The sequence below is a fragment of the Bos taurus genome, chromosome 8, assembly GCF_002263795.3.
Source record: "Bos taurus isolate L1 Dominette 01449 registration number 42190680 breed Hereford chromosome 8, ARS-UCD2.0, whole genome shotgun sequence".
Classification (NCBI taxonomy): Eukaryota; Metazoa; Chordata; class Mammalia; order Artiodactyla; family Bovidae; genus Bos; species Bos taurus.
In genome coordinates this window covers 70221904-70245078 of record NC_037335.1, presented here as the reverse complement: position 1 = coordinate 70245078, position 23175 = coordinate 70221904, and the positions used below count along the sequence as shown (strand labels likewise).

At 51.7% G+C, this 23175-nt stretch overlaps 1 protein-coding gene across 7 annotated transcripts in view; it reads left to right on the top strand.

Moving 5' to 3' along the window:
- Positions 1 to 390: 390 nt before the first annotated feature.
- PEBP4 (phosphatidylethanolamine binding protein 4) overlaps positions 391 to 23175 on the top strand; it is a 225642-nt gene continuing 202857 nt past the window's right edge. For 3 of the 7 annotated variants that reach the window (XM_059889053.1, XM_005210245.5, XM_059889052.1), the window contains exons 1-3: positions 5328 to 5429; positions 5515 to 5651; positions 12212 to 12338. In XM_059889053.1, coding sequence (XP_059745036.1) covers positions 5521 to 5651; positions 12212 to 12338 — 258 coding nt within the window. In that variant the 5' untranslated portion in view covers positions 5328 to 5429; positions 5515 to 5520. 7 annotated transcript variants of the gene reach the window in all.

Below are 23175 nucleotides of genomic sequence, written 5' to 3'. Positions count from 1 at the left end.
TGGCAGAACTTGGCCTTGAACCAGTGTTGTTCTTCTGTGGCTCCAGGCCATGCTTGCTGGGGAAGGGGGCATTGACTCCACCCCAAGCAAGGGTCCCAACCCCACCTCTCTCCTATCTGTGTCTATGAGCATTTTGCTCTAAAGCACTCAGGCGCTATTTGTCTCTCTCAGGAACTCTGGTCTCTATGGTTTCCCTCCATCCCTCTGCAGCTCTCTTATACATCCATAGCGGGTCTTTAGCCGGCTTTACAGTGTAAAGGTAAGAGAATCATCTATGTGATTCCCGCAGCTTTCTGTAGAGTCCTTGGAAGGAGGAATGCCAGAAAACCCACCCTGTCTTCTTTCCTATTCTCACCCACTCTACATATTAGCTCCTCCCTGGAACTCCCTAGAACTTTCTCCAACTGCCTCCCCAACGACCAACCGTTGCCTCCTCTGCTGGCAACTCCAGGAGCCTTCCCTATACTCTCCGTCGCTCAACACTGCCAGACTCTGATTGGGCCTTAAGGGCCCAGACTCTGGGGCATCCTGGAGGGAACTTTCTCCCCACCTTCTCCAGCCCTGAAACCTGCCAAGATTTCTCATCTCCCCGCAGCCTCCTCCCCACAGCTCCCACACTGCTCTGCGTAAGTGGCCAGACTCTTCTTCTTGGCATGGAGTATGAGATGTGAGGCCAGGACTTTCCATAAGGACCGGCCAAAGAGACAGAGAAACCTCAGGAATGAGAACTGTGGCCTGGAGGCCTTAAGGAAATTCATGTTTAGGGTGGTATCTTTGATTTCTTCACTCTAGTATGATTTGAGGCTTGTTATTCGTGGCTTTTCTATGCTTATTTCTGAGCATCAAACATTTCTTTAACTTTCCCAGAAATGGCTCTTGGGTACATATATCACTCCTGGAGTTCTGTGCTAGAATTGGCATTACTAATGGGATTAGCATTACTGATTTAGTTCAGACAGGCCTTACCAAGGAAGGAAGTAACAGACTTGGGAAGTTTCCTTTCTATGTGGGGTCCTGATATCCCCTTCCAGAGAAAGAAGGATCTCAGGCTGATCCTGAGAACTAGAACCCAAGGTGAAAGGTTATAGTCTTCTTGGGTTTTTTCTGAGCATGTGTCTTGAGCATATGGCTTTTTCAATTCTTCCACTTATACAGCTAGCTACTTTTGAATGTCTTAATTTCCCCAAGAGTCTCACCCTAGTTTCTGCTTAGGACTTTTAGATTGTCTTTTATGGGTGTGAAGTGAAGTGAAAGTTGCTCATTCATGTCCGACTCTTTGCGAACTCGTGGACTATACAGTCCATGGAATTCTCCAGGCCAGAATACTGGAAGTGGGTAGCTGATCCCTTCTCCAGGGGAGCTTCCCAACCCAGGGATTGAACCCAGGTTGCAGGTGGATTCTTTACCAGCTGAGCCACCTGGGAAGCCCTTTATGGGTATTTACCCATAATTTAATTTGGCCCACCAGGCTCCTCTGTCCTTGGAATTCTCCAGGCAAGAATACTGGAGTGGGTTGCTATTTCCTCCCACATGTCATCTTCCTGACCCAGGGATCGAACATGTCTCCTTCATTGGCTGGAGGATTCTTTACCACTGAGGCACCTGGGAAGTCCCACAAAAGAACACATACAGTATAATTCCACCTATATGAAATGTCCAGAATAAGCACACCTATGAAGAGAGAAAGATTAGTAGTTCCCAGGTTCTGAGAGAGGAAGGAATAAGGAGTCACTGCTAATGGATTCTCTAGGCTTCTTTGGGGGGTGATGAACATATTCTGGAATTATATAATGAGGATAGCTGCACATCCTTTAGTGATTTTTATACTAAAATTCCCACTGAACTGCACGTGTTAAAGGAGTAAATTTTATGGTATGTGAATATATTTCAATGTTTTTAAAAATGAAGTAGGAAAGAAATGACTGAGGGAGAATTTGATCACTGCAGTACAGAAATTCCAGAAGGCAGAGGTGGAAAAGTTGAGGAGGGAGGGGAAACATAAGAGTCTGTGTCTGGGTGGAGAAAAAGCAGGTGACACTTGAGCAGTGATAGGGGTGTCAGGCACAGGAGGCCTGGAGGAAGGACAGGAGGGTAAAGCATTCCAGGAGCACTGGTTCAGTAGATCTGGGTATCTAGAGAAACCAGGATATCTCAGGAAGCCAACGGTGTGGCCTGATTGATGGTGCTGGGAGGTGGTCTTAAGCCCAGGTGCCTGAAGGAAGAGAAGGAAGCTTCAGGGGTGACCACTGAGGGGGCTGGAGTTCAAAAAGGCAAGTCTTGTGAATTCCCCAAGGAAAGGATCAGATTCAAAAACACCAGGAACCACTGCATTCTGTCAGATCTCTCTGTACAAAAACAAGCCAGAGAAAGTTAGATAAATAAGCAATGGGGAGCCAGGGCCTAACGCCAGCCTGAGAGGTTACTTTCCCACTGATATTTATAGAGAGTTAAGAGCTATTGAGTGAACACAAGGACCATCAGAAGCAGAAGTGGCAAGTTTGTCAGGCATTCAAACTAGAAAGTATGTAGCATGTAGACCCACCAAGGGCTGCCTTGGAAAGCGAGACACAGACTAGGCATTGCCTCTGAGACCCTGGTGGGCTGTGGAGTGGGGAGACTATAAGCAAATTACTAAGTATAAATAGCTACAAAATAATTTTACTAACATATAAGGACAGTAAGGAAAGGAGTAAATTGCTCTGATTCTGTATAACAGCAGTCTAATGGAGTCTGGGAATCAGAGGAAGTCTCTTTGAGGAAATGACACTTCCGGGTCCCCCAAGGGGGAATGGGAAGTGGCAGCGGAGTACTGGAAGGCCCTGGGGCAGGAAGGAGTTTGAAGGACAGACAGAGAGTAGAAAGAGGTGGCTAGAGAGGCAGGAAGAGCCAGATCTTTCAGGGCATTGTGGGATACCTGGAAGATTCCAGGCTTTATTCTAAGAACAAAGGGACTAGAGAGGAACAAGTCAGGGCACCGCAGAGCCGAAAGAGGTGTCAGGAGAGTGAATGGTTAAGGAGCATGGCGTCCAGAATCAGAAAGCGAGGGTTCAAATCTCAGGTCGGCCACCTACTACCCATGTCACCCAGGTGCAGGTTCTCTGGCTAAATCTCTCTGTGCCTCACTCTCCCCCTCTGTACAATGGGATCATAATAGTACGTACCTCATGTGGATTATGGGGCTTCCCAGATGGTGCTAGTGGTAAAGAACCCCCCTGCCAATATAGGAGATATCCTTGGGTCCAGAAGATCCCCTGAAGGAGAGCATGGCAACCCACTCCAGTAATTCTTGCCTGGAGAATCCCATGGATAGTCCAGGCAAGGTGGGCTACAGTCCATGGGGTCTCAAAGAGTCAGACACGACTGAAGCGACTTAGCACAGCACACATGAGGATCACAGTACGGAATAAAATACATATCATCATGAGGACTCAGTGCTAAAAGCCTGGTGCTCACTGAATAAGGAGGAATTGCTGACTCGAGTAGTCTCCCCAGGAGCAGTCCTGCCCCGTGGACTCACTCCCACCTCCAGACAGCCATTCATCCTTACTGGAGTTAAATGCTGCTGACACCCAGGAGAGTTCTGGCTTCTCTAGTGACTGTCACTCTGAAGACTGGAGCCTCTTGGTCTTGGGTGATCATTCTGGCACTACCATCTTCTGGCTTGGGCTGTTCTGTGAGCTCCATGAGAGCAGGGACCACGCTTAGACTATGCCCCACAGGCACAGGGCTCAGCACATAGGAGGTGCTCACACCTGCTGGTGAGATGGATTGAGAATGAATGGATGAAGGGATGGATGGGTCTATGGAAGAATATTTACACTATCCGTTAATTATTGAGCATTCCCTATGTGCCGGACTCCTTACTGAGCGCCTTATATAATTCATTTCATTTTATTCTCACAACCATCTTATGGGGAAGCTACTCAGAGACACTCTCCAGTAGGGGAGGCCTTGGGAAGGATCTGTGGGGGAGCCTGAGTCATACTTCAGAGAGCCTGATCACTAAGAAATGTGTTTAGTTTGTAGCCCCAAAGAAGGGCTTTTTGCTGGAAGTTGGATCCTGGAAGTAGGAGTTCAACCAGAAAGCCAGCTCAGCTAAAAATGATTTCTTCAAAGATCTAGCTGCGTAGATTGTAGAGCCATGATCTCACCTTCCTTAGCCAGGCACAGGGAATAAGAGATCATACTTGTTTTTGAAAAGAGGTACTGCATCCTAGATGGCGCTAGTGGTAAAGAATCCGCCTCAAATGCAGGAGACAAGAGGCACAGGTTCGATCCCTAGGTTGGGAAGATCCTCTGGAGGAGGGCATGGCAACCCACTATAGTATTCTTGCTGGGAGAATCCCATAGACAGAGGAGCCTGATGGGCTACAGTCCATGGGGTCACAGAGAGTCAGACACGACTGAAGCGACTGAGCACACAAACACACACATCCTAGAGAGGCGTGGGGCCCCCCAGTCATGTGGTTTAGCTCAGAGCAGAGCCCAGGAATCCTTGGTCCCCCACACCCCTCCCAAGGTGTGAGAACTGCCTTTGATCTTTCCCCTGCCCTGGCTCTGGTTCCAATCAGAGCCCCATACACTCCAGCCTGCCGGCCTGTTCCCCAAAGGAATGAATGCAGATTGCCCTGGGGTCCCAGCTGGGTTATTCAGTGCAGCTCAACCCCAAGGCCCCCCTTCCTCCCAGTACAGCACTGTGCATGCCACCCCCATCTTGGGCAGCTCTACTGGCCGTCTTCTCCAGGGACTATTATTTTGGGAGAGTGCTGAGTTCAGCACCACCACAAGGTATAGCTGGACGCGCCCCGGTGTCCTCAGCTGGCCCTTTGGAGCTGTCCTTCAGGCCAGGCAGCCCCACCCACTGCAGCAGCGGCCCTTCCTACACAAGGTCACCGCGTTCAACCATGACCCCCACCCCACAGCCCTGAGGCCATTTAGACAGGCGGCAGAGGAGCTTCGGGCAGGAGAAGCAGAGCTGTGCAGGGGGCACCACCCAGCCTCACTCCTGCTCCAAAAAAACCCAGCAAAGTCAGGCTCTCAGGAGCACCCCCAGAACCCAAAACCTGGGGCCACCAGCCTCCAAAAGGTTTGCGTTAAAGCCAGAGGGGCAGACTGGCCCTCAGCCAACTGACTGCACATGGGGAAACTCAGGATAGGAGGTGTGTCCGGGATGAGGTGGGCCGTGTGAGAGGCTTATATGAGCCTTCCTGCTCTGCAGTCTGCTCGTGCCCCGGGCGGCAGCAGGAACAAGTGACAGCACTGCCCTGCATAGACGGAGGAGGGGCCTAGGCCACGATTGTAAATTGAATCCAGCTGGGAGGAGGCCCAGGGCCTCCCAAGGGACTTGTGTCTGGGTGGCGGATTAGCTGCCGGAGCCCAGGCTGTGCCTGCCCTTCTCCCTGCCAAGCAGAGGGCTCTCTCCCTACCAGGTGGGCCCCCTGGGGCAGGGGCTGCGGGTGGGAAGGGCACCCCCTGCAGAGAGCCCGGCAGCTCTGAAGACTCCTTCCTTTCCAGGTGCCCATGGGCTGGACCATGAGGCTGGTCACAGCAGCCCTGCTCCTGGGCCTCGCGGTGGCGGTCACTGGAGAGGAGGAGGACGCGGACTTGTGTGTGTACGAGGCCCTGCCTGACAACGACGCTGTCCTCTGCAAGTAAGGCTGGGTGCAGAGGGAGGGGGGTCTCCACGAGTCCGGGGCCACGGGCTCCCGTGGCAGTGTCTGCGGACAGGAGACTCAGACAGATCGGGGAGAGGACTGTGAGACAGGCCTGTGCCATCAGTCCAGAGGGCAGTCCTCTCAACACCAGGACTGAGATCGGGGAGAGGACTGTGAGACAGGCCTGTGCCATCAGTCCAGAGGGCGGTCCTCTCAACACCAGGAGGGTACCCGGATCTGTCCACCTCCCCTGGGGCCTCCAAACCTGAGGGGCTGGCCTCACCCTCCCTGCTGGGACCCCAAGAGAGACCATCCCTCCCCTACAGCCTGGAAGGCTCCCTTCCCCCCAACAAAGTGGCACTTTCAAGAAAAGTGGCATTTGACAGAGGCTGTGTAACCAGACCCTCCCTGTGTGAGAGGTGGTTGTTTGCTTTTCTCAAACAAAGCCCCGGAAGTGTCAGGACAGGCCAGAGTGGGGCCATTGGACATTGTCCAGAGAAAAGGCTGGGCGTCAGAGGCTGGCTCTGTCCCTTCCAAGGGCACAAGCTTCTCCCACTCTGTGTCGGAGTCCAGCTTGCTCCTCATCCATCGTGGGTCAGAAGAACCGGTCTTCATCACCCTGGACACATGGGCCATCTCGAGGGCTGCCCAGGCCACATTGCCCCCAACACCCTCTGCCAACCTGGTGGCCGAGGACGCTGGCGTCACACTGAGGCCATTGGAAGTAAGAGAGGGAACAAGGACTTCTTACTCTGTCTCCTTGAGTACATTCAAATTCTTACAAACATTAACATTACTTTTAGGGAGATAACTATGTTTTTTCCTAAAAAGTTAGGCAGCTGAATTCCGCCCCCTCCCCCTCCCCCAAAATGGCACAGATTTTGTTCCTATCAGTACAGTTGTAACTCTGGTGAGACAGTGCTGGGTGAAATTTTGTGTGAGGGAAGGCGGGTGGGGCTGCTGCTCCTATGTGTGCAAGGTGCTCTGTGGAGCAGGACCTTCCTGGGGGCGGGCAGGCCTTTCCCTTTGGTGGGCCGGTCCAGCCCCCAAGCTGGGGAGGACAGCGGGGCCAAGGCCATGATCACAGCCCCATGCGGAGAACCTCTGTGCTTCCCGTGTTCACCGTGGGACACGTGGATCCCATGTATTCGGTCACCATGTACGGAGGGAACCCACCAGTACCCAGATGCCCTGAGCTCAGCCCTGCAGGCATCCACAGGCTGGTCTCCTGGCGGCCTGGGGACCACAGCACATGCAGGAGCTCCAGTCACCTGGTACGTGACGGGTGTTCTGCCAGTGATTTAGAGTCCTTGACCTATTTCATTGTTACCATGACCCCACGAAGTACGTGTTATCATCCCATTTTGCAGATAGGAATCCCCAGAGATTAAATAACCTGCCCATGGTTCTGATATACCTGACCAGGGGCAGAGCTATGATGCAAACCCCTGCCCCCACCGCCGCATGTCTGACTACACTCCTACTCTTTCCCCACTCACCTTCAACTGCTGACCCTCGTCCAGGGCCCAGAGCATCTCAAGTAAAGGGAATCTGTCTTACAGCAGTCCAAGGGGCTGCTATAACACAGGGCCACAGACTGGGTGGCTTATAAAAAACAAAAAATTATTTCTTACCATCCTAGAGGTGCTTCCCTGGTAGCTCAGATGGTAAAGAATCTGCCTGCAAAACAGAAGACCCAGGTTTGACCCCTTGGTCGGGAAGATCCCCTGGAGAAGGGGATGGCAACCCACTCCAGTATTCTTGCCTGGAAAATCCCATGGACAGAAGAGCCTGGCGGGCTACAGTCCATGGGGTCTCAAAGAGTCAAACACAACTGAGCAACTAACACACACATTCTGGAGGTTGAGAAGTCCAAGGTCAATGTGCCAGCAGATTGTTTGTCTGATGAGATCCCACTTCCTGACTCATAGGTGGCTGGATCCTTGATGGGTCCTTGCAGACTGGAAGGGGTGAGAAAGCTCTCTGGTAAGTCTTTTCTATTCTATTCATGAGAACCTCACCCTCATGACCTAAGCACCTCCCAGTGGCCCCACTTCCAAATTTTGTTACCTTCAGGGCTAGGATTTCAACCTATCAATTTTCAGTTCATTGCAAGGAATCATTCTCAGGACTTTTTAGAAGACGCTAGCAGATCCCCAGTTTGAGAACTTAATGGACTTCCAGCATTAAGCCTGCAAGCTAGGACACGAGTTTTTGACTGCAGATCATCATTGCAAGAGGGAAGCTTTGACTTTATGACTGCTGAAGATTTTTTTTGGTAAAAGATTCAAGGGATCTTCCTGACCCAGGGATTGAACCTGTCTCCAGCATTGCAAGCAGATTCCTTACCATCTGAGCCACCAGGGAAGTTCATTAAAAGATCATCACCGAATGAGAACACGAAAGAACATATCAGACTCCAAAGTTGAGATCAGGACCTCCTGTTCTGTGCCCCCATCCCCAAGGATCCTGCTCAGTTCAGGCTCTTGACCTTGCTGAGAGACTCCCCTAGAGAAGCGCCTCCTCTCCCTGGTATTGTTAGAATCTAACAGGGAATTCTTGAAGTTATCACTCAGGACCTAAAATTATTAATCTATAAGAGAGGAATTTCTTGTGCTGTGACAAGCAATGGAGAAATATTGTTAAGAGAAAAGTTCTTCTCAAATAATACCTTACCTATGCTTGAGGGGCTTCCCTGGTGGCTCAGGTGGTAAAGAATCTGCCTTCAAGGTGGGAGACCCAGGTTGAGAAGATCCCCTAGAGAAAGGAATGGCAACCCACTCCAGTATTCTTGCCTGGAGAATCCCATGGACAGAGGAGTCTGGCGGGCTACAGTCCATGGGGTCACAAAGAGTCAGACATGACTGAGTGACTTTCACTTCACTCTTGAGGAAGACAGACTAGACCAGCAAAACCACTGAGAGTCAGAACTCTAGGTTCAGTCACAGACATGAAAGAACCAAAGTCATCCAGTGGGTGAATCCACTCAGCCCCTCTCTCCTTGCTGCCTCGGCCCCAGTGGCCCCAGTGGCCCCAGTGGACTCTCACAGGGACACGACCTGCTTCCCAAAGTCCTCTCTTCTGTACTGAAAGCCTCCCACATCATATAGGGCACCCTTGTGTTAAGGCTTGTGACTTGTCACAGTCACCCTTGTGACTGCCCTTCTTTAATTGCACCCCCATTCTTCCTAGTTTTGCCCCAGGCACTGCATCGAATAAGTCTAGCCTCTCTGTCCCTGGAGGGTCCTTCCGATGTTTGGAGACAGATGTCACGACCCTGTCCCCTGCCTTCACCTGCAGTTCTTTTTCCTCTGAGCCTCCACCTCTCATCCTTCAATTCCTCCTTGGGGGGTCTTGTTCTGGGCTCCTGCCTTAAGGAAGAATTGGTTGGAGATAGACCCACATGTCCACACTGAGAACCACACAGCAGAGGGTGGGGTGTCCCCTGAGTCCCCAGGCGCCTCTATGAAGGCAGCCTTCCCTCCATGGACCTTTGTGTCTCCCTTGCTTTGGGGGCAGCTGGGATTCTGAGCTTTTTTCATCCCCAGGGAGCTGTTTTCCTCTGATCTGATTCTTATGATGCTGAGTGACTTCCGTGAACATCCAGTCAAGGGAAGTGCAGACAAGCCTGTGCACTCCTTCTCTGTTGCTTACAGAAGAGTTCCCCAAACCTCACTGGGGCACACATTTATTGCCTCAGTTTCTCTGGCCATGGCCCAGCTGGGCACCTCTGCCCAGGTTCTTGGGAGGCTGTGGTCCAGCTCTCAGCCCATGGTGATAGCCTCATCTGAAGAATGAGACTTGGAGGAAACATGTGGGCTTCAGACCCTGGGCTGACAGTGCCCTGTGGGTACGACAGGGGCCTGGCTGGATGGACCTAACTCTTGGTCCCCTGGCACCCTCTGGGGCTTTGCTTGCATGCTCAGTCGTGTCCAACTCTTTGTGATCCCATGGACTGTAGCACGCCAGCCAACCCTGTCCATGGGATTTTCCAGGCAAGAATACTGAAGTGGATTGCTGTTTACTCCTCCTGGGGATTTTCCTGATCCAAGGATGGAACCTATGTCTCCTGTGTCTCATGCATTGCAGGCATATTCTTTATTGCTTGAGCCGTCTAGGAAGCCCCTCAGGGGCTTTAGGCCTGATCTGAGAGGCAGCAGAGAACAGTGGCTTGAAGCAAGATTTTAGTTCCCTCCCCAGGAATTGAACCTGCAGCAGCAGCAGCAGCCTGGATAAAAACCAGGAATCCTAGCTGCTAGTCCACCAGGGGCTAGAGGCGAGAAGCGAAATTCCCCTGGCCCTTGCTCCCCTCCACTGAAAAATGCAATTCTCAAGGAGGCAAAAACTGTAAAACCAAGTATGAAGTTTATTATTAGAGACACAGCACAACTGGGAGAGCACACAGATAAACAGTTTGTTAAGACAGAAACAAGGCAGAGATGCACCCCAGACAGAAAGGGTGTGGGCGTCTCCCCTAGTGAGGAACGCAGTAAAGAGGCGGTTAAGTCATTTATAGGGCAGTTCTTCTGGGTCTTTGTTTATCTTTGGCCAATTATCTGATTTCTTTTTCTACAATTGACCTGCCCTAGGACCCTCCCTAATATTCATGCACAACTGTTCTCTGAGATGGATTCCAGCCCAGAGGCCTATGGGGGAGCCTCAGCATCACCTGCTATGGGGTGTTTCCACCTTCTTTTTGACCCTCAAGGAGGCTTCCTGCCCATGTACTGCATCTCCCTTGTTGCATGGAGGGGACATTGGTGACCGCTTGATCTTTTACCCAAACAGGGTTTAACCCTTCTCTGTCCCGCCATAGCTGTTATCTTAAAGTAGCCACAAGAAACAAAGCCTGGCTATTTGCCCTGTTTCTGTTATTATTTCTATTTCAAAGTACAAACAGGAGGATGATTGTAAATACCTAACCTGGAGCCTACTTACTTCCTGTCTCAGGAAATGCAAACAGGAGGCTAGTTGTTAAGTGTCCCTCCTGAAACCCGTCAATCTCCTGCCTCAGGCCCACTCACAAATGTCAGTTTGATGATTTTGCTTAACTATAAGAAGATCAAACCAATCGATCCTAAAGGGAATCAACCCTGAATATTCATTGGAAGGACTGATCCTAAAGCTGAAGCTCCAATACTTTGGCCACCTGATGGGAAGAGCCAACTCACTGGAAAAGACCCTGATGCTGGGAAAGACTGAAGGCAAAAGGAGAAGTGGGTGGCAGAGGATGAGATGGTTAGATGGCATCACAGACTCCATGGATATGAAATTGAGCAAATCCCAGGAGATAGTGAAGGACCGGGAAGCCTGGCACGCTGCAGTCCATGGAGTCACAAAGAGTTGGACACGACTTAGCAGCCGGACAACAAGAACATTTAAACATTGGCAGCAATTCTACTGGGATAGAAAAAGGAGACACTTGTGTTGCCTCTGGTCCTCAGTTTCCTTCCTCCCCATCCTTTCCCTCCGCTTCCAGTTCTGGGCTGTGGTCTGAGTCCCCATCTTTCTGCCAGAAGAGGGTCCCCTCTCTCAGCCTTAGATCTCGATAGCTGCTGTGGCAGGGGGTAAAGGCAGAAACAAACCAAAAAGTCCTTAAAATGCTGCCATGAGGAGAGATGAACACCCATACTCTACAACTTCTTCAAAAGTTATTAAAACTATACCACCTGAGGACTTCCCAGATGGTCCAGTGGTTAAGAATCCACTTGCCAATGCAGGGGACACGGGTTCTATCCTTGGGAACATCCCACATACTGCGGAGCAACTAAGCCCATGAGCTGCAACCACTGAGCCTGTGCTCTAGAGCCCAGGAGCTGAACTACTGAACCCGAGTGCTTCAGCTACTGAAGTGCACACACCTGAGAGCCCATGCTCCACAGCAAGAGAAGCCTGTGCTCCACATGCAATTAGAAACCTGAGTACCGCAGCCAAGAGGAGCCCCTGATCACTGCAACTAGAGAAAAACCCACATGAAGCAACGAAAGGCCGAGCACAGCCAAAAATAAAGTAAATAATAACACTAATAAGGAAAGCACAAGGAATGGCATATCGAGAGCCTAGGGTAGGGTCACCCACAGAAGGGAGTTATGCAGCTACTGCTGGGATTTGCAAGCATGGAGAGGGTCTTGATTGTTTAAAGAAGTTTGTCCCCATGAAGAAACCTGTGATAACTTGCTACACCTTTCTTTGTGTAATAAGAACATTCCAGAAAAGCAACATAAAAATATCATTCTTCTATACCCAGCCCTACTTTAAAGACACTGATTAGGTTTGCCTATGGATTTTTTTTTTTTTTTTTGAGAAGTAAACACTGACAGTAATGAATACTTTCCAACCATTGATAACATGCCAGGCCCTGTTGTAAACATCAATCACTACTTTACCCTTCTCACCAACCCTACAAATAGGTATTATTAGTATTCCCACTGTACAGGTGGAGAAACTGAGTCACAAGAAGTCAAGTAACTCAAGCTCCACAGGTCAGACTGAAGCCTTATGCACCCCCAGCACCCCAAAAACCCCAACACGAAACAACCACCTCCCTCTCTCCACAGGGGCCTTAAGGTTTTCTACCCAGAGTTGGGTAACATCGGCTGCATGATCGTTCCTGAATGCAACAATTACAGACAGAAGATCACTACCTGGCCCGAACCAATCGTGAAGTTCCCTCAGGCCCTGGACGTGAGTGAGCTGGCCTGGCTGGAGTGGGAGGGTCGCTCTAAGATCTGGATTCCCTCTGAGTCTGTTCCTCTGGCTGAGAGGAAACCACGTGCAGAGCCAGCTGAGCCAGGACTGGTGGCACCAGATGGCTTGTTGCCGTGAGTGTGTGCCTCCGTTAGAGTGGCCCACCGCCTTGGAGGAGGCTGGGGTGGGTAGCAGGGGCTGCAGGCCGCAAGCTTTGGCATCGTTCAGGGGGTGCTCCACCCGGGGACTGGCCAGGGGATGCAGAGGGTGGCAAGGAAAATGAGAAGGGAGGGATCTATGGGGAGCTCTTTCTCAAGGTGCAGAGTGGCAGGGTTTTCGGAGTGATCTAGATGGGGAGGACTCGATTCATATGGAGCAGTGCTTCTCACGTGGGCTGAACAAGTGGAGGTCAGAGCCCTTGACTCTTGGGGCATCTCAGTATGAGACCCGCTCAGAAGTTGGCCCCGACTTGCCCGAAATAAAAAAGAGAAACATTCTAGGAACTGGATAGAACTATTCCTTTTTCTGGAAAATGATCGGTACCATCTTGTTCTGGAAGCTTCTCTACGTCTGGGAATGTGGTAAGCCCGGGGAAGGGCGATGGGAGGGGGATATAGAGCTGCAGTTGTCAGGATAGCTGCTCCAGTGGCTTAGTCGCCTTTTCTTTCGTCTTTGACTCCAGGCTGAGCTCCCAGAGTGTCAGGGGGCGGAGGGTAATCCTTGCTTTATCTGCAGGTTGTAGTAGAAGGTGCCAATGTCAACCTAGGCACAAGGACTGTGATGTGTTCGGGACTCGAATGGGTGGAGACGGAAGGGTCATGGCCAGGATGTGACCACAGGCACACCTCTGCTAACCTTCTGATCCCCCTGCGATCGTGGCAGGGAGGGAGCACAGAGGGCTCCCCACCTCTGTTGGCCCAGCCTGGGGGCTGTCAGCACAAGGATAACAAGATGACAGGTTCTCGAGTCGGGGGCTGTGAAGACTACTCAGGAGATTTTTCTTTTCTTTTTATTCTTTTAGCCATGGCTTGTGGCTTGTGGGATCTTAGTTCCCCCATTTAGGGATTGAACCCAGGGCCCTGGCAGTGAGACCACAGAGTCCTGACCACTGGACCGCCAGAGAATTCCTGAGAGTTTTTCTTTCTTTAACTGACTTGCACTATCAGGGAACAAATACATGGTGATCTGTCTCATAATTGATGAGGCTGAGAACATGAAGCTTTGACAGGCTATTGTGTCTGCAGCGTTGACAAACATCCTTTCCTCTGGGGGGCTAAGCAAGCTAGTCATGAGAGACTTTCTCGGTGTCCTCTTCCTCAGCCCTCCCAAGCCTGCCACACATGCACACGTGTGTGCACACACACACACACATGCTCATGTCAGCCCTCCCCACCAGAAACCCTCCGCCTGGGTCATAACATCAATAGGTGGGAGAAGTGGAGGAAACATAAGCCTCTGTGACTGTAACTCAGGGCGGGAGCCTGTTCCTCCAAGGAAAGGTATAATGCTTACTCCGTGAGACAGGACTCTTGACTTTACCCTTAATTCACTTGTCCTTAAGGAGTGAGGAGTTTGGACCAAATACTTTCAGAGCCCAATGACTGTTCAAAGAGGGAATCTAAGCCAAGAGCTCCATTCCCAGTGATATTGCTCCATTCCATGCGACGTTGTCACATATGTCCACTAGATGGCAGTGTAGACTTTCCTGAGTCCCTGGTGCCCTTGGCCGCAACAAGTTTGAAGCCAGTTTGGGAAGCCTTTGCATTTGACTTGGACTAGGCTGCAGTCCATGGGGTCACTAAGAGTCGGACACAACTGAGCGACTTCACTTTCCCTTTTCACTTTCATGCATTGGAGAGGGAAATGGCAACCCACTCCAGTTCTTGCCTCGAGATTCCCAGGGACAGAGGAGCCTGGTGGGCTGCCGTCTATGGGGTCGAACAGAGTCGGACATGACTGAAGCGACTTAGCAGCAGCAGCAGCAATTGGGACTGATGGTCCTTGGGCATGAACACAGAATGCAAAGAAAATATCACCCCCTCCAGATCCTGCAATCTCCCACCCTGCCTCAGCCCAGAGTGGGGCAGCGGAGAAAACCTGGAGATTTACGAAGGATGCAGAGCTGTGGATAAAAAATCCAAGGAAAGCAGAGATTTCACAAAGGACAGTCTGGCCAAAGTGGTGGAAAGAAATAAAGGAAAAGTAGAATTCTACTGCTATAGAACTATAAAGTTTACAGAAATCTGTCTGTTGAGAAAGCAGGTTCAGCTAGAGTGTCAAAAGCTACCATTTATTGGGTGGTACCCACTTCATATTGAATACTGTTCATGCATTGTTTCATTTAATGTGCTCATCAAGTTAAGTATTTATTTAGTCAAGATTGTCGGTGGCAAGAGACAAAAATCAACTCAAACTGGCTTGTGACAAGAGAAAAGAAGGAAGGCATTACTGGTTCACAAACTGAAAACTCCAGGGATAACTTCAGGCATGGCTGGATCCAGGTGCTCAATCAACGTCACCAGGAAGCTGTCTGTCCCTTTTCTCTACTTGTTTTTTCTGTGCTGGTTTTGTGTGTAAACACTCTTTCCTGTAATGACAAAGATGACTCTATCAGCTTCAGAGTTATGTTTTACTAGTTTATTAACCCACTGGATATAGATTGACCCCATCCAACCATTAAAAGTCCCCAGATTTGTCCTGCTTGTATCCCGTGTTCATCCCTGACCCAAACAGTGATGCTGGGCAGCCCCATTTACTCTACAAGGGCTGAGAGCAGAAGAGGATGGTACCCTCCAAAGGAGCATCAAGGGGCAGGTTTTCAGACAGCAGATAGGATATTGAACAGGAAACATGAGAGAAAAAGTGCAGAGTCCCTTTAAAGTGGGGGCAGGGAAGCCCGAGACCTTAGTGACAGTGAAGAGGACTAAGGCATTGCCTCTGGGTCTGATGGAAAAGGGCAAGAGGCTGGTGACTGACTACGTGGAGATGTTGCCTTTCAAAGGTGATCAAAGCAGCTTACAGGGGACACGCCCAGGAAGCCCACCCACGAAGCAAGCCCTGAAGCCCTGGAAGGAGCCGTGTAGTGGGCGGGAGACTAGGCTCTCTGCCCAGTAGAGGTCTTCCTGCTGGCTTAGGCCCCTTTCCCAGACTTGGACCGTACTCCGGTACTCCCCGCCCCTACCAAAATGCTTCCTCCTCTGAGAAGCTTTCCCTGACTGCCTTCCTCTGAGTAACGCTTCCCTCCCCCCAGTCTTTGTTGGGTCTCTTCTTTCTCCGAGCAGTTTTCACATCCCCTACCCTCCAAACCCAGCGTTTGCTTCCCTCTGTCTTGTACTGTGGTTGCCTGTGCATATCTCCTGTAGCGTCAACTGATTTATGAGCTCTCGGAGAGCAAGACCATGTGTTGTATTTCTTTGAACTACCCACAGCCCCTACCAGCATCACAGACCCCACGCTGGCTGACTGGGTGGCCAGGTGGCCAGATGAATGAAGGAAGGAAGGAATGCATGAATGGCAGGTGGATGGACACACCTCTTGGAGCGTCAGCTCTGAGGCGCGTGAGCCCCATGGTTTGTGCTTCAAGCTGCCAGGTGTTCTGGGGCCTCGGCAGAACCCCAGGACAGCATTAGTCTCTCCCCTGCCAGGATAGGTGGGGGGCTGGGGGTGGGGAGGAGGAAGCAGAGAGAGAAGAGGAAATAGGGTGGGCCCCCTAGAAGGCAGAGTAGTGCAGGAAAATACAGCTGGTCCCCCTGCCAACAGCCGCAGAGAGCCAAGAGAGGCGATGAAACAAGAAACTTCCTCCCCTGGTGCTGTGACAAACGTTAAGAGGCAAACATCTTAAAACGCGTGCCCTTCTCGAGCCCGTGAAGACTGAAAGGCCCCCGAGAAGCTTCTTGACTGTGGCTTATTCTTCACCTTGAATTTAAACAGCTGGAATCCTTTTGAAGGGAAGAAATTGCCATTAAGTGGGGAGTGTGCACTGCATTAGAGGGAAGGAACACAGACCACAGCCATCCTTCCTGTGGGCCCTCGGCTTTCCAATCTGTTCTCCTCCCCAGCAAGCCAGTGACCCTGAGTGTCCCCCCCCCCCCCGCCCCGGGCTGAGCAGGCGTGTCCCCGCGTCACACGGCACCTACAGCATCTGTGCGGTTGCCTTTTGGGGACCACCTCCTTGCCCACATCGGCCCAAGGCAGAGACGCAAGTTTCAGCACGAATCTTATAGAGGTCTGGAAATCTGTAGACATGCACGTGTGGGAGAGTCGGAGACCATTCTCGATGAAAGAGACCTCAGAGCTCCCCAGCCCACTGCCTATCATTCTTCTTCCTTTTCTAACTTTTTACAATATACAGAAATACAGCCGATCAACAATGTTGTGATAGTTTCAGGTGGACAGCAAAGGGACTCAGCCATACGTACATGTATATCCATTCTCCCCACAAACTCCCCTCTCATCCAGGCTGCCACATAACACTGAGAAGAGTTCATGTGCTTTTACGGAAGGTCCTTGTTAGTTATCCATTTAAAATATAGCCATGTGTACAGGCAACCATAAGTTCATTCTCTAAGTCTGTGAGTCTCTTTCTGTTTTCTAAGTTCATTTGTACCAATTCTTTTTAGATTCAACATATAAGGGATGTTGATTCTAAACATATAAGGGATTACATATTTCTGTGTTTCTAATCCCAACATATAAGGGATAACATATTCTCCTTCTCTATCAGACTTACTTCACTCAGTGTGACAATCTCTAGGTCCATCCATGTTGTTGTAAATGCCACTATTTCATTCTTTCTAATGGCTAATATTCCATTGCATAAACGTCCCACACCTTCTTTATCCACTTACCTGTCGATGGACATTTAGGTTGCTCCCATGTCTTGACTATTGTAAACAGTGCTATGATGAACACTGGGGTGCGTGTATCTTTTCAGATCATGTGTTTCTCTGGATATATCCCCAGGAGCTCCCATCCTTTTTATACACAGAGCAGAAAAATGGGAGCTGCTGCCATCATGAAATGATTAGGACACAGGGCTCCAACACCCGGGAGCAGCCCCTGATGGATTAGCAGATCCACCCAGCTCATTTTTGAAAAGATGCTGAGAGGGAACGTGCCCACATGCAGGAGGCAGCCAAGCGCAGTTGCTCCAGGGATAGCAGCTCCCAGTCTAAGGTGGAGAGATGGACAGATGCATGGAGCGCAGGGACACCGTGTCAGTGCTTCAGGAGAGGGACCTCAGGCACCATGAGGGCCAGGGAGGGCAGCCAAGCTGAGCCGGGGCCTGGAGATGCTTCCAGGGGGAGGGGACCCCGAGCTGAGCTGTGCTGGTGACAGACAGGAAGTTGGGACAGCCGGGTGAGGGCTGAGGCTCCAGAGGGGGCAGGACCACACTTTGAGGGGGTCACAGATGCTGCTTCGTGGGCGCTGGTGTGGAATCTAGTCTTTATCTGGAAGCCAGCCTGAGAAAGTGGAAAGGTCACCATTTGATTTTCAGGCTGGTACAGGTGATCGGATTGACAATTCAGGAAGGTCCCTTGGGTAGGTCACCCAGGTGCCTGTGGGTGGATGGGAGAAACACAAGGCTGGAGGCAGGGTGAGCCTGCTGAAGCAGAGGGTGATGGCGTGGACCGGGGCAGGGGTCTGAAGGTATAAAGGCAGTCAAGTCCACTGGGCTTGGTGACAGCAGAGGAATGGGTATCGCCAAGAAGGAGACAGCCGGGATAGCTGTCGGGTTTCTGCGACAGGCAGGTGGGTTAAGCTGGGCATGTTATTTATCCCCCAAAACAAGACATTTTGGAGAGTGTTAATAATAATTGGGAGGAAGGGCATTATTGGGCACTGTCCCTAACAGCGGTGCTGTCACCAAACCAGGGACACAGGAGAAGGCTTGGATCCACAGGGACCATGGGCAGTGAGTGGCAGCAGCTTTGCCTCACTAAGGCCCCTGTGTGCACCCAGTGAGCGGATCAGTCTAACACTGGGAAGAGAAGGCAGGGCTGGAGGCCTAGCTTTGGGTCCTTGGCATCTGGGGGCGCAGGGTGGAGTGTTCCAGGAGGCTGGGCTCCCCAGGGGACTGGGGAGGATACGGAGTGGCCAGCAGCAGCCAGCTGCAGAGGTCAGGTCAGACTGGCGAGAGAGAGGTTGCTGAAGGGCCAGGCTAGGGAAGAGCTGTCAGATTTGTCAAATTCCCTGGAGCTGCTCTCCAGCAAGCAGGAGAGGAGTTTCAGGGCAGTGGGCCTAGGGAGAAGGTCAAGTCAGGACACAGTACAGAGTCTACTGGAGGGGGTTCACCCACGTGATGCTTCACACCTGTGATGCTTTAGGGAAGAATTAATTAATGAGGTGCAACTGCAACCCAGTGCCAGGCACATGACAGAAGAGTAATAAATGGTATACCTTGTCATACAATAAAAGACTGCTTTGTAGTCTGAAGGGTAAAGGGCACAGAAGGAGGGTTGGGGTCCTGGAGGCTCTGAGAGGAGCTGGTGAGGTGGTAACAGAGAAGGGGGCTGATAGGTGGAGACAGGTCTGGGAAGGCAGGTGGGCAGACCACCCAGCACCCAGGTAAGGATGCTTGTATGGAAGAGAGTCACGTGTCATTTTATCCTTTGTCCTTGGCTGAAGGCTGCTAAAATCACCCCACTCTTTCCCACCCCAGCTCAGGGCCACCCAGCCATCTTTTTGGGGGGTGCCTCTGGCCACAACAGGGCCAGGTGAAAAGAATGATGTTCATGGCCGTCTCTAACCTTTGTAGTCAGAGTCTGAGGTCATAGAGAAACTTCCTATGCAGGATTTCACATGATCCTCCTAGCAACGCTGGGAGCTAGGCCAAGTAGGGATTATCCCCACAACTGCAGGATGAGAAACATTTCCCAAGGTCAAGGTTAAGCTCGCCCAAGCTGGGAAGTGGAGGCATCAGCCCTGGATGGCAGGTGTCCCACCTCTCAGTTCACTGCTCTATCACCTTCAAGATGTTGCTTCTCAAATGCACCCCTGAGTCCCAGAGAAGAGTCCTGGATGTCCATGCGGGACTCAGGGTGTCATGCACGCATCCGTTTCCCGGAGCAGATCCTGCCCCGCTGCAGGACACTGTCCCGGGAGCCAGTTGTTGTTGTTCAGTCACTCAGTCGGGTCTGACTCTTTGCAACCCCATGGACTGCAGCATGCCAGGCATCCCTGTCCTTTGCCATCTCCTGGAGTTGGCTCAAACTCATGTGCATTGAGTCGGTGATGCCATCCAACCATCTCATCCTCTGTCGTTCCCTTCTCCTCCTGCCTTCAATCTTTCCCAGCATCGGGGTCTTATACATTCCTGCCCACGAGGGGCATCTTGTAGCTATGCGAATGTAAGTTGCAGTCATTGTTAAGAGGATGACCTCAGGAGGAGCCCTTCCATGGCTGATGTTTTGCTCCTGGGCGCCTTCGTTAGGGAGCTTCTTGGCCTTGACCTTCATTTCCAGTCCTCTTTATCCCCCACCACCTTTTCCAGCGTCATACTCTCTGCTCCAGGGTTTACAGAAGCCCTGGTCAGACCTTTCTATAAACCTGCCCATCCCCAGTCCACAGGGCTGTTCCTGGGAGCACCGGCAGAGAGGGTGTTTGTTCAGTGACTGAGCCTCTGATGTCTGCTGAGAGCTCCCGGTCAAGTGCTGGGGAAACAGGCTCCAGATGTTTTTCAGATCAAATAATGTTCCTTTGAAAACACTGTGTGGGCTGCTTCACTGAGGGGGCAGATGGGGCCTGAAGGGCCAGTTCAGTGGGTTTGCATCCGGGTTTAAAGAATAAAGGTCACTCAGCCAGTGTGTGTTGGGGTCCAGGGTGGGTTGGGGGTGGGGGGGTCGCCGCACCCTTGGGATCTGTTCTCGGTGGTCTGCTGGGAGTGTGGGCAGAAGTCTCTTGTATTTTAAAATCGCTGCACAGCCTTGATTGGAGCCATTTAGAGGGACAAACACGTGAACTTTGAACACCCCGCAGTGACTTTTGTAGGCTCTTGCTGGAGAGGGGGAGGTGGCTTTACAGAGGAGTTTGGAGAAAGACTGGGAGGAATTTAAAATGCGGCAATAATGTCCTTTATTGTTTGTTAACACTTGCGGACTGAGGGGTGAGGGGAGAGGGGAGGAGGTAGGGAGGGCATCTGCTAGGAAGGGGCACCCACTACAGTCTGAGCCCTCCCCAGGCCAAAGGCCTGAGAAGAATGGGAGCTGGGATGGCTGCTGGGGGTTGGGGCCTGGCAATGTCAAGTGACTTATAGCAAAGGGACAGGTTGAGGGGACGGGGGCATGCAGAAATGTGAAGAAATCAGGGACGGTTTGCTCCCCACCTGCAAGTCTGCTCCGACAATCCAAGGCAGGGTCAGGACAATCCATGGGGCATTTTAATTCCCAGGTCTGAGATCTGCCGGTGACGTTGGGCACGCGGAGACTCTAAATGTCCCCGTAGGGGCGGGCAAGGCCCAGAGGGCCAGGAAGGAGCAGGGCCTGCCCGGCTGGTAGGCGTGGCTCTCCAGGCCCTGCGGGTTGGAAGGCGGAGCTGGCCTCTTCGCTCTCCCGAGGCTGCAATTCCAAGAGCCGACACCAGAGGGAGATAGACGACCGTCATCCCGCCCCATCAAGGTGAGCGGGCTGAGTGGCCAGGGTCTCAGGCACAGGGAGGCAACGGCCAGGGCCTTGGGATGGTGGAGGCTTAACCTGGTAATGGAGAAACAGAGGGTCCCTGATTTGGGTCGAGTGTGCAAGCCTCCGCACTCCTTGCTCACCTCTCCTGGGCCAGGTGGCTGTGGGGGTGCCCTCCTATTCAAATACAAATATGCCTGGAGTGGAATTTCTGACACTGGGCACCACTAACTTGAAATGCCCTAGGGGCCAGGCTGGTAGACTGGTGGGTGAAATAACCGGTTGGAAGGCGAGGAGAAGGGCAAAGACAGGCCCTCACATCCCAACTGGTAGTAAAAAGTTATTTTAAATTGTGCTTATGGTCCTCTGTTCATCCCATTTTGCTTGCCTGCAGACTTGACCTGCAGAGTCAGGATGGTCTGGCGGGACTGAGAGCTGCCAGCTGTGAGAGTTGGTTTTTCCGTTCACAGAGCACTTGGAGCCCTGGGGTTGGTCTGAGAAGCTTGCAGGTCCCTGGCCTTGCACAGACCTCCTCTCACACCGTCATCTGTTGCCCATAGCACTATGACCTTGGGCAGGTTGCTTCTCGCTGAGATTCCTTTCCCTCACCTTAAAATGGGTATAAGATCCACTTCTGGTGGATGAGCAGCCAGTTATCTGTCCCGGTCTTTTCCTGGTCCATCAGTAGCATTTGGTCCAGTTGGTCACCTCTTCCTCGTAGATGCATGTTTTCCACCTGGCTTCAGGCACCCACACTCCCACCCATTTCTAGTTCTTCACTTCTTCATCCTCTCTGCAGGGTGCTCCTCCTCCCACCAGCCTCTCCTTGCGGGAGACCCCAGGCCTCAGTGTCGTGTCTGTAAATGTCACCTGTATGCTCTCCTACTCACATGGCCATGGGGGTGTCTGATGGACCCTCACAGCCAACATATGCAATGCCAGTGCTCCGTCCCCACCCTCCCCCAACGCGCACCGTCTGCCATCATCCCCTCTCGGCACAGAGCTGCCCCAGCCCCAAGTTGTGCCAGCTGGACATCCTGGCATCTTCAGTAACTGCCCTGTCTCTCCCACCACACATCCATCCCACCAGGAAACGCTCTTGGCTTTGCTTGCAGAATCTGTCCAGTCACTGACCACTTCTCTCGCCTCCGCTGTTAACACCCTGGCCAGGGCCACACCCTCTCTGCCCGAATTATTGCAACAGCCTCCTCCCTGGTCTCCAGGCTACCACAACTACCCTGAACAGCCAGCCTGTCCTCAACAGAGTGGCCAGAATGAGCTTTTACATCTCCTGGTCAGATCAGCTCACTCCTCTGCTCAGAATCCTTCCATTTCTCCTCAGGTCACCAGAAAGTAAGAGCCAAAATGCTCACACTGGCTTATAGGAGCCCCTGTGACCTGGCCCACTGTCACCCCTCTGACCTCAGTCCTGCTATTTTCGCCTGGCTCGCTGGCTCCAGGCCGCCTCGCGTCTTGTCTGCTTCTGGACCACAGCAGCCACGCTCCAGGGCCCCTGCCCAGTGCTTCCCTCTGCCTGTGTCTCTTCTCCCCCGTCACATCGTCACATCCTCACCTGCTTCTGACTCTGCTTAAATGCCATCACCTCCAGGAGGCCTTCCCAGCCCCTCAGCCTGGCACCCTGAGCCCCTCATCCCTCTCTACTTCTTCCCGTCATGTTTATCACCTTCTAACCTACACATCATTTCTTCAGTTACTGTGTTTATGTTTTGTTTGCCTGTCCCTGCCCCGACCCCACAGCTAGAATATAAGCTCCATGAGGGCAAGAATGTTTGGTTTATTCGCTGATGCATCCCAAGCACTAGCAGTGTCTGCCGCATTGCTGCTGCTGTTCAGTTGCCGAGTCGTGTCCAACTCTGCAACCCCATGGACTCTAGCGTGCCAGGCCTCCGTGTCTTTCACTGTCTCCCGGGGTTTACTCAAGTTTATGTCCATTGAATCAGTGATGCTGTCCAACCGTCTTATCATCTGCTTCCTTCTTCTCCTTCTCTGCTACATTGTAGACACAATAGATATTTTCTGAATGAAGATTATTGAATGATGGTTGCGAGAGATCACATATATAAAACCTGTCAGTGCCGACACAGGAAGCATTCCAAAAATGATGATGGTGATGGTGGTGGTGATGGCGGTGGTAGTGGTGACGGTGGTTATAATAATCTTCTCCAACACCTAGGTGCCTAGTGCATCCTGCAACACGA